General features: G+C 30.8%; 1 protein-coding gene across 1 annotated transcript in view; it reads right to left on the bottom strand.

The window, feature by feature from the left end:
* Positions 1-12,645, bottom strand: part of LOC124357496 (neuropeptides capa receptor) — a 103,697-nt gene that overhangs the window by 38,550 nt on the left and 52,502 nt on the right. The window contains exon 3 of the mRNA XM_046809350.1: positions 104-194. Coding sequence (XP_046665306.1) covers positions 104-194 — 91 coding nt within the window. The remainder of the gene's footprint in view (positions 1-103; positions 195-12,645) is intronic.

Below are 12,645 nucleotides of genomic sequence, written 5' to 3'. Positions count from 1 at the left end.
ATGTCCGCTACACTTTTCAAATGTAATATGTGTGTTTTAGAGTTATAAAATGTTATAATCGCAAGTAAACGCTGACGTATTATCGAGCAATAAGGTAACTTACATCTCTGAGACCAGGGCCCTAACCTTGCACAGCGCCTCGCCTAGGACCCACGGATATTGTTGCCAGAACACGCTCAAGTCGTTAGGCAGACCTGAAACACATACAAGTAATGTTGTACATTTGCACATTTATATATATATATATATATATATATATATATATATATATATAATATGGAAAAATAAGTGCACAAAGGCTTCTTATATTAAATAAAGAAGTAGACTCTTCACAATCCTTTAATATTTCGACTAAATTGTAGTTCTCAACAAGAATATAAGGTGTATACAAACAGGAAAATAAAAAGTAGAAATATATAATATTTTTTATAAGCTGAATTGTTCTAACATCACTTTAAATACAAATTTATACTGTTATTTTTATTTGTGTATTTCTATTTGTGTACTCCTTGGTACACTAAAAATTGTTTTGCAAACTGGCTTCGAAATTATAATACAAACTTTTGCCAAATGTTTTATACTCAAGTAAAAATTAAAATTAATACGATACTTAATCAATATCCGTAGTTTTTGGAATGCGTATACATAATTTAAATTTAGAAGAAGTATACAGATAAATAAAATTTGTCTTTCGTAATCGAGAGAATAGCTTATCCCATATTTAGACCAAAAGATCTTTATTTAGATTTTTATTTTGGGACCAATTGGTACTTGGTCTTAGATTCTAAACTGTCTAATAGAATTTTGGCAGAATCTTCTGGTACTGTACTAACCCCTTTCAATAAGTAGCTATTGTTAAAAGTTTCGTTGTGAACCGTGCATGTTGACGAAACCAATTTTTCGTCTTACCTGTTGAATGAAGACTGATGGTTATTCATCCTAATATTTAAGGGATTTTTAGTTAAACTAGTATAGACCTTGGGACAAAATGTTCAAGACAACCAATAAATTACATTCTTTAATTTACAGTTAATGTTATTTAAACTTTGTATATTTTATTAGTTTTGCTACTTGTAAAAACATTTTCAAGGGTTTAGAATTTCTCACGTAGCAGATCGCTTGTCTTCGCGCAAGAATGGCAACCTAAAAAGTTTTTATTAGCATTTGATATAAATATACTATATATATATAATTACAGATATGTATTCATATTTATAACGTAATACAAGGAATTATAATCATACTTTTCCTTTCATTCTGAAAGTAGACAAAGTCACTTCTGGTTCAAAAAGCTAACAATCGTCCAATTTCAATCCTCCCTTTTCTCAGCAAAATGTCAAGACTTCCTTGACGAAAATTATAAGATTTAAGGGTGAATAGTAAACTAGTGGGACCTTTAAATTATGGATGACTATGAAATATAAGGGAAAATAAACCCATGTTTAATGCAATAACTAATACTCTATGAGGTTAGTCACTCGTGTATCTAATCCACAGTTGCAATATTTACAAGTTTTAACCGGTAGGATGGAAAAGCGAGAACAGGTGCTCAGCATTTTCCTCGGCCTCTCAAAGAGTGGTCGAGGTGTGACTAATTGGCAAACGTACCAACACAAACATTTTAATCCCTTGTGGGATCCCCCAATGATCAATTCTTGGGTATGCGTTTTTCCTTATTTAAGTCAACTTTTCATGCATTATATACACTAATAAAGATATTTTTAATAGAGAGATGGTTCGAAATGTTGATAGCCAAGTTTTGGAAATCAAATCTCTGTTGAGCTAGGTATCTAGCATCCAGCACATTTTTGAAATAATTTTAAAAACAATGCTTTTAATCTGGAATAGTATAGCTTCCTGGATACCAATAAAATTGCCTATTTCGGTCTGATGTACTCCAATCTGTTTTATGCTGTGATATTCTGGTAAGGTTATGCCAAATGCAAACTGGAAAGGATGTTTGAACTCAAACATGCAATTCGAATCACGCTCAAACTAAAATTGCTAGAGCTGTACTGATGCATTATGGAAACTAAACCTGCAAACCTTGTGTCTTTGTATTGGAGGTGGTCATGTATAGCTTGTCATGTTATACTTCGTACAAGGCTAAGACCTAGCGAGAGGTAGGAACAATCTCTACATTCAGTACAGAAAGGCTCGTGAGAGCAAAATTGCCTTCCACTATTATGTAATAATGTACATTATAATAGTGCATAGTTACAATATAACTAATCAGATAAGAATTTCATCAGTTCGCAATTCCTCAACTATAATTGAAATATATTATAAATGTTTGACAACTAACCTGTATGCCTGTAATACAAAAAAAATTTAAAGAATACTAAATGTTATATTTACATTCAATTGTAATAAAAAATCAGTATAATTTTAAACAGATTTCATGTTCTACTAGATGGGTACATGCAATGGGTATGCATGACGTCAGAACAAGGTTCCACAGCACTCTAAATTAAATTTAGAGCAACAACTAAATTTGTGAGATTTAGGAGCTACAGACCAAAATACCATGACTTGTAATGATAAAATCATTAGACGAGAGTAAGTAACCTGTTCTATAGCAGTTTGGGATATCGTTAAAAAGGGGAATCGCCTACGATGCCTTTGTTTCTTTATGGAAAAATACGTGTCAAGCCGTGGTTAACATCCCTTTTAATTTATATCATAACCATAATTTAAAGAAACACCATAATACATTTTTCTATATATAGTTATCTGTGAAACCATGGTATGTAGGCAGTGATCTAACCGTATTTTAAAACTTACATTATGTTACAAACAGTGTATTCTCGTAACAAAATCAAATCACGCATATAAATGTAATTTTTCTGAAAAGATTTATTGCTTTATACAAAACTAAGGAATTCAATTCGAGTAAAATTTTGTTGTTTCTTAGATGTAATGTTCTCACTGTTAGGGTCTACAAGGTGGAGTAATTAATTGAGTTATGCAAAGTAAAGAGAAATGCACGAGTGCAATGTCACCAGTGGGGCGGTAACTAGGTTTACAACAGCTACACAGTAAACTCTCCACCATGCCGCCAACTGAACACGGTCGGACAGTAATTACTATGTCTCTGCCAGTGAAACTTTGGTGACTAATTTGAGTAATTTTTATTTGCATTACTAGCTAACATTACTGGCAGAATTAGTAGATATGAGGCTTAGTTAGAAATCCAGTACAAATCTGTTTGAGTTCAACGAGATATAAAACGTCAATGTATGATTGATTAGATCAGCAAAACCAAGCGAAAATAATATAACTCTTAGCACAATGTATTATATTATTATCTTACAAGCAGGTGGCCTAATATTATTCAATCATACCTATCATGTATGCTTTATTTTCCGAGAAGAGTCATAGTGAATCTTGAAACCTTGATGACTGCTGCAACATTTTATCAAAATGTCTGCCTTAGAACTTATGAAATCACATAATGACAAAACCACGAGTCACGCTCTATATATTTTAAAAAGTCAGGTCCAAATCTTAAAGAAACGACAAATATTTTGTGATTAATCGCCAAAAGAATATGAGTGGCTTCGAATGTAACTATTTGTATTCCCCATATATATTTTAGGTAGATGTCACAGAAATCTGCCTATTGTAATTGACCTCATAACGGAATTTCCAGGAGATTCTTTTCATTTTCTTTCTCGTGATTCCCAGGATCCAAAACTATCATAATCTTAAATATATATATATATATATATATATATATATATATATATATATATAAAAACAATATATACAACAATAAATCAATGTAAAGTCTCTATCCAAACACTACAAATGAATCTACATAAAGAAAAAGAAAATGTTACAATCTGCGGTACTTAAAAAAAGTCCAATATGTTAAGTTAAAATTCTGTTAGAGAATAAATGTAAAATCTGTTGAAAACTATTGTATCATCTGTTCAAAACGTCAAATCTATTAAATAATGAAAAATTTGTAAAACATTAATTTTAAAATCTGTTAAAAAATAACGTTCGTAAAACTTCTGACTGGAAAGAATAGATATTATTTATCGAATAACAAAACTTTGTGCATATTAAATAAAAATTTTGTCACAAATATAATAAAAATTTAATACAAATGAATCTATGTAAATAAATAAAAACTATTACAATCTGAGGTAGGTACTTTAAACAATCTAAAAATTTTAATGTTAAATTTGAAAAAAATGACTACATAATATTTTTCAGAATTTTAATTCATTTTAAGAATTTGAAGACTATTAGAGCAATTGAAAAAAAAAACTTTAAAATGTTACTAAATGTAAATAATACAATACTTTTCCGAATGATTTATTGTTTTGGACGAGGCCTGTCGAAACCGAAGGTTTCATCATCAGGCGACTCCAAAAATTATGTTTTATTAATTTTTAACAGATGTCTAATTTAATCGAGATGTAGTTTATTTATTTTTATCAGAATATTAATATTCGAAACAGAATTTTATTTTTATTTACACATTCAACTAAAGTTGGTATGGATTCTACATTTAAGTTTGTCATTTTATCTTGATATGTAAAAAATTGACAACATTCTCAATCAATATTATATTGATTTTCTACACATTTCATATTTATATTTAACAACTTTTCTCACAAAAAGGTTTGCGAATTTAAATTTAAATATTTTTAATTTCTCATAAATGATGTGTTAATACATTCTTTTTGTTAAATAAACTTTGAAGGATAAAAATAGTTATAGAATTAGACTTAAAAAATATTGATTTGATTAATTAAAATAGGGGAAAAAAACTTCGAGTTTGTTGAAAATGACGGATAAATTTTGGTTTTCAATTATAACAGAATTAAAAGGTTTTAAATTACATTTACCTATTGAGTTTGTAATATTCTAGATGATAAAATGTTAAGAAAATAAATAAAAAATAATTTATATTTAATTAATGTTGGAGAAGTGATAATTAAAGATATAGAATTCCTAAAGTTCTATTGTGTAGAATAAAGAATTGTCATTACATTTTATAGATATTACTTTAATTTATTCCGTTTACTATTAAGCACCGAAAGAATAAGAGTGGCTTCTGATGTAAGTATTTGCATGTGCCATATAGATTTTAAGTAGATGTCATACAAATCTGCTTATTGCAATTACCCTCATAAACGGAATTTCCGGTAGATTTTTTTCATTTTCTCCCATCATGATTCCCAGGATCCAAAATTATCGTAATCTTAAACACTGTGTAGAATTAATAATAATAACAATAAGGTTAAGGTTAAAGAGTTTTTATTTAATCTCAACAGAGTTTTATTATTTTATAAATAATTTCTGTCCATTCCAACATAATTTTTATTCATTCTCAAGACTTTTATATTTTTTAACAGATTTTAAATTTTGTTTTTATTTACATTTTTGTTCATAGATTTTAAATTTTTAGAATATTACAATAATATAGGCATATTTTTTTTATTTATTCGTTGATTAAATTTAAAACTAATATTTTTGACTTTTTCAAGTTGCGCTGATTGTAAGATTTTCTGTCTATTTACATAAATTTATTCATGACGATTAATAAACAGAGATGTTATATCGATCTTTTCTGGAAGTGGGCCAGGAGTGACGTACTGTCTACGTTTGAATATACATTTTCGGATTATGTTAGTTTTGGATCCTTTGTTCATGATCGAAGAAACATTTATAAACCATTTGTATGTATGTAAACTATAAAACATTTCAACATAGACCAAAATTGGTAAATTTAAAAAAATATATAAGATCATTATAAACAACTTTTATTATTGTACGTTTTTAACGTTAACCAAAGTTTGGAGAAGAAATGGTCATATATAAGTTTAATACACATTATAGCTCAAAACAAAAGAGTAAGGCAAACAATGTTTGTTCTTTCATATTGTATTGTATTTCGTCGAATTTACATGCGAGGTAAGGGGCGAAAAAATTTTAAGTAGTGTATACAGTATTTCTGGAATAGTTGTATACGTAAACTGTAGTTCTTAATATATTCAGACTAAACGTTATACAAAAACCGTATTTACAAGCAGTTTGGTTGAGTTCGTTAGCCAATATTAATCAATAGAATATTTGAAAATGGTGATATTTCAGATTCGGGGAAAAATGTATGTAAGATAATTTGGTAACATAAATACAGCATTCATTAAAATTGTAAAGCGATTTCTAGCAACATTTATTATTACCTTTTTTCAACAACACTCTTGATTTACAATATGGTGGCAGTATAAAATTGTAGAAGTATAATATAGAACCGTTATAATAACATATGTTTAGAAACATAATTTCGGATTAATTGTAACTAAATCAAGCCCTTGGGTTTACAAAGAAATTTATATGAGTATAACAATTTTGTTTAGTAAGGTCACTAGATTATGGAGCTTCTAAATGTTTAAAAGTGTTGTGATTATACAGTATTAACATTCCAACATTGAAAGCTAATTTGTCCAAAATAAACATCTAAATTACTGATGTATCACCAGTTGGTCATTTCGAGATGACGACATCTGAAATCTACCTTTATTCCGACCAAAGGGATTTTTTTGTTATAAAATTTACTTACATTGTATCACATTGTAATAGTGATATTTCTTGTTTTATAATAATTATACGTGATTATTTTACTAATAATTTTCTTTAACTATAGCCAATAATATTATAAATAAATAAACAAGAAGTAGTATATTAATTATAAATTAAAATGTAAATTTATGCACGTTCATTTAAATATGTGTGCCTACTTTATAAGCATTATGTTTCAAGTTTGCTATAATTAAACTTCCCAAAGAGGTTTTCAATTTATACTAATAATAATAATTCACTCTATTTATGTCTTTTATTATATTTTAAAACTATATGTTTTTAGTGTTATAATATTTTAATTTGACGATGACAATGTTTGATATAACAGTGTGATGACTAATAAAATTGATATTCTTATTCCACCCTGTGCCCAGAACACCAGCTGTCCGCTGAACTGCGCGCATAGCATACTAATCAGGAGCATAGACATTTGTCATTTTTAGTACAATCTTTGCTGACTGTCAAAAGATTGATTTTGACCCAAATAAATCTTGCCGCATCATACATTTTCATGTTTATTCTTTGGGTTTCATAGCAGCGTAACGAGGGCTTTAATGACATAAAATAAACAAGTGATTTTGTTGTATATTGGGCTCGTTATGCTAATGTTTTAATATAGTCACATGTTAAATTGTCTACTAAAGATTTGATTTATTCAGCTATTTTCTCGTTGCCATCATAGTTACGCATAAGACCAATTTAAAAATGTTAGAAAAAGCTCTACCAAATTCTATAGAGTGACATGCGTCATCATCAAACTTGGTTTCCAAGAAATGAAGCTTCATGCAAAATTTAAAGTTTATTTGTTAGTTCATTTTAGAGGTCTCGTTTGTAGAGACAGACAGGCAGAAAATGCATTTTTAGAGCCTTCGCTAATGTTCAGCTAATAATCAAAAGTGTATATTTCACAAAATGAACCATCATATTTTTTGGTTTAAGTGTTGTAGATAATAACAAATGTAAACCATCGATGATTTATAAGCGAAGTAAAGAAAGTCAAATATTGGTTTTAATAAACCAAGCCACCAAGGAAAGCGGCTTAGGGAAGCCAGCTTTTGTCTTACAGCGGTAATCAGGGTTACAATATTGGCCTTATTCAGATCAGGCTGGTTAAGATTATTTTTGAACTTTTAAAGTATAAACCTCTTTTTTTATTAATACAAATATAGTTGATTTTAAATTTAGGTCAATTATAAGTAAAACCTTTATAGTAATCACAAACATTATTTTTCTCATAAAATAATAGAAACAATATGAACCTAAGTTATTAATATATAAAAGGAACCTATAATGTTTTAATGTTGTTTTATTTATAAAAATGTTCTAAATAAATTAGATTTTACATTAGAGAACAAAGATGAACAACTGGTTAAAATGCTTCAAGTTTGAGTTGAGTTCTTACCATTATGGAACAATAAATAGTTTAAAATAGCATATACCTAATTTCCATTAAATGTTGTTTTAAAACCTATTACATTTGTATTAATATTTACGGTACGCCTTTAATTAGCAAAACTATTATTTTATAGTTTAACAGACACAAGATTAAACTAAGATATCGGAGTGTGATGGTAATGTACGTAACAACTGTTTACTTTGTGCTAGGACAAGCAATATACAAAGAGAAGAAGAACAATAGTGTATTTACATAATAAAGCAATATAGTTGTAACGTAAAGAGCAAAACCCTTTCCTTCATAATTGAATTCAAAACTAGTTGGTATCTTAACGTCTATAAATACCTCATATATACCCTCCGCCGATCCTTCCCAGTCCATACTCAAAAATATCTCTCTTAATTCAACTATTCATTCCGTTCATTTTTCCTAGCCCCAGACTAAATAGCTGTGAAGTGTAGACCAGACCGTTACATCATCAGCATCCATCTCGATCTTCGACCATCAGTCTCGTACTCGTTTCAATTACGTAACGAACAATATTGTAGTTTACTCGATTAATCTGCGCAGCTCCTCCGACTCTGATGGTCAGACGGTAACATCTCAGACTAAAGATAGAAATATATATATTTTGTGGCAACATGTAAACGTGTAACCGTGGTTGCACTCATTATTTCAAGGACGAATTTTGCCTACTGTCTCGGTGACCATCAGGACTGGGGTCGTAGGTCACGGTGACCAATCCAGCAGGACCTACATCGCTTCAGGGATGTTAAGTAAGAAAAAGTTTTATACGTATTTCTCTTATAACATATTTTATTTCAAACATACCATATTATAGTAAGAATATAACATCATATAGGTCGCGTTGTTGATACGAGCGTTTGTTTTGCGGTTTTCCAATAATTTTGTAAGTAGTTGACGATACTGTGATGATTTTCACCTCCTAGAGCTTTCATTATTGTTCAAAGAAGTAACAGTAACAGCCAAATAACACATTCATTGAGGTTACGATTGATTTACGCTATTGTAACTAACATTATAGCAGCGTAAAGAATTGTTGTTTTCTGTTCATGTGAAAATACTGAGACTTTCCATTAATGTTACACACGTAAGGAGCGTAGCTAGAAGGCTTTCTTAGAACTTGAGGATCCGTAGTTCAATACAGACAATGCAATACTTTTTATGCGTACGTTTAATGAGTTTAAAATGTTTTAGTGTTACTGAAAATACTATATAGCTGAATATTTATTTCTTCACTAATTTTAATTTGAATTTAACAATCTGGACTTTAAAACAATGTAGAGAAGTAGCTAACTACGAGCTCGTCAACCGCCAACGTCGGAGTCGCAGTGCTGCCAGCTGCCGGTTGAGAGCCGACCCCACCCGGGTGTAACCACCTTACACACACTGCTGGACCCCTACTGAAGCCAATTATCTCCTACTTAGGGTCCTACTCATTATGAACCGTTCTACATAATAAGCTCAGTAATTTTTGTACATTTTAGTTGTGTATACTTTTAAATTAGTTTGTTTCGTTTAATTATTATACATTATACAGGGTGATTCAAAAAGAATACCACAATTTTAGAAATTTATAATTCAGCAGAGATAAAAGGAGAGCTAAGCACTATCTGTCGGCGAATTAAGGAAGCTCTAAAGTTTAATTTAGTTGCTCATTTGTTCACTTGAGGTGCTGTTGAGAAGGCGTCAGCGTCAGTTGACGATAAGATGGTGACTGCTAAAAAGAAAGCTTTTTGGGTTATTGGGTACGGCAGAAATGAATCGACGACAGTTGTTCAGCGTGCATTTTGAACGAAGTAGGCTATAGTGTTCAAACTCCTGATAGGTGGTGTATCAAACGTAGGTATAAACAGTTTATAGAGAATGGGTGTTTGTGCAAAGGGAAAAGTTCTGGACGGCCGCGCACAAGTGACGAAAATGTAGAACGCATATAGCAAGCATTTGTTCGCAGCCCAGGTAAATCGGCTCGAAGAGCTAGCAGAGAGCTGTAACTTCTACAAACAACTTTATTAAGAGTCCTACGAAAAAGTTTAGTAATAAAACCTTATCTTCTGAAATTTGTTCAAGCCCTTTCTGCAACTGATGAGATTAAAAGAATCGATTTCTGTGAGTTTATCCTTGCTCAAATGGCAATAGATGAATCTTTCGTTTCAAAGATTGTAGTGATGAACCTACTTTCTACACTAACGGAATCCGCGGGAAACAATCGAGCATGAACGTGACTCGCCTAAGGTGAACGTTTCTGTGCAATTTCAGCCAATAAAATTTTTGGTCCCTTTTTCTTCGAAGGTGCTACAGAAAGTGGACTACAGTAAAACTGGATATGTTGGAGAATTTGATTTTCCCTCAGCTCGAACAAGAAGAACAACAATTCATATTTCAGCAAAATGGAGCACCATCACATTGGTACTTATCTGTCCGTGACTACCTGAACGCTAACTATCCGAGGCGATGGATCGGCCGCCAGGCAGCCCGTGACAGAGCACTTCATCGCAGTCTTGACCTTACCCCCTGCGATTTTTTGGGGTGGGGTATGTTAAGGATATGGTGTTTCGGCCACCTCTTCCAGCCACCATTGATGGTTTGAATCAAGAAATAACAACAGCTATCCAAACTGTTACGCCTGAAATGCTACTGAGAGTGTGAAATGACTTTGAGTATCGGGTTGATATTGCTCGAGTGTCTGGAGGGGGTCATATTGAACATCTCTAAACTTTTTTAAGGAGACAAAAAATTCTTTTAATACTCTTTGTAATGATGTATAACAGAAGGTTTTATTATGTTTATTCCACTAAATATAACTTTTTAAAGTTGTGGTATTCTTTTTGAATCACCTTGTATACTATCAATATTGCATTTTTATACTGTAACTTTCACGTAAACTTCGTATACAGTTTTAGTTTATATGTTGGCATATTATGTTACTAATTATATTTATTTATTTATTTATGTGCATTGCAAAGTATTCTATGTTTACAATGTGACTTACTTTATTAATACTTTACTTGTGATTTTGATTTAGTTCGCATCATATTTTGTTGTTTGTATTTATTTGTCTGTTATGATTTATTGTACAACCCGTGATAACCATTTATTGATTTTCCCTCAAATCTTGCGCTACTAATTATCATTCGCCATTGTGCTTACACGAAATGTCTTGAATAATAAAATGTCTAATGAATGATATAAAACCATTAAATACTTTACATGATATAAATGTTTGTCTGTAAACCACAACTATTTTATTTTTGCATTTTTCATTACAATATGGCCATTAACTTACTCCCCTTGACCACTGAATGGCTCGTTATAAGTGAAATGTAAGTATAACACAAATGAGTAGGATATAGACTACGGTGAATGGTTTTACCCAAATCACGTTTAAAAATAAAACCAGTTATAACAATTGTATTTATTTTTATGTAGGTTTGTTCCTGCAAAACGTATCCACTTTTACACTTGCAAAATAAAAAGTAATCAGACCTCCAATATTAAATCTAATATAGTTGAACGTAACGAATTCGTTAAGTATGTAACGCGTCCAAAAGGGGATATTTGAAATATAGGTAGAAACTGCTGCCATCACCGGATGATTCCGTTAAAGAAATGAATATTTCTACAGCAAAGTTTAAACTTCAAAAATCACTGTTTATTCTACTAATCGATTTCAAAATTTTTTAAATTCTGAATGGTTTAAATAGGAGAACATGTCTAATTTAACATATGATATTGAACTACATTGTTTAAGGAATTTAGAAAATTTTATGATATAGCTACAGAGAATCACATATTACCGAGATGCACACATTATTGAAGTCTGATCTAAATTGCCTTCCAGCACACGTAGGTGCTGATTCTGCATTGTCAGCAGTCGTGCTGCTGCCCTACTCACTTACTTTCAACACTGCTGTAATAATTATTATGTCGTTGGTCAAATATTAAGACTTGTAAGGGGATGGTGAAATATTTATAAAACAAATAAAGCATAATTTATGTATAAGTTATAAAGTTTACATAAGAACTCCATGTTAACTAGATGCAAGATATCTCAGCAACTATTAGAGATAGAGGCCTACTTTTTGTTTTCTTTTATAGGTGTGCTCTTTATCTAGTTCAACACACAGGGGTTTTTTTGTTTTTCCAACTAAACGTACTTTTTAAAACTTAATTTAAAAATTGTTGCAAACACTTTTTTTGCCTAAATTATTTTTTTACTCAGCCCTACATAAAGATATTGCAATATCCTTGTGTCAGAAACTAGATATTTATGCCAAGTATAAGCAAAACACATTTCGTGGAGATATCTCTAATTTTGATCCAGCTTACATCAAAGTTTAAAAAAGTAACTTTTCGGAAAACGCGAAAACAAAGTTAACTTTGCTGAAAAACTGTCATTACTTATAATATAATGTGGCTAATAGTGTCCTGCACTGTAGAAAGGGTTGTCTTGGTCCTCCTGGTCATCATACAAGTCCTCCAGTTTTCTTTTGGATAGGCTTCTTTTTTGACGAATTTTTTTTCCAAGTCCATCACAGCTTTCTCTGACTTACGTACTCGGCTTCTATCAAGTTTTTTCATAGCATCCACCATATAACGGCCGGCTTGAAGTCCCAAGTGCTCCAAAA

The sequence above is a fragment of the Homalodisca vitripennis genome, chromosome 3, assembly GCF_021130785.1.
Source record: "Homalodisca vitripennis isolate AUS2020 chromosome 3, UT_GWSS_2.1, whole genome shotgun sequence".
Classification (NCBI taxonomy): domain Eukaryota; kingdom Metazoa; phylum Arthropoda; class Insecta; order Hemiptera; family Cicadellidae; genus Homalodisca; species Homalodisca vitripennis.
The sequence above is the reverse complement of the archived record's forward strand: the minus strand, read 5'-3'. Positions and strand labels throughout refer to the sequence as shown.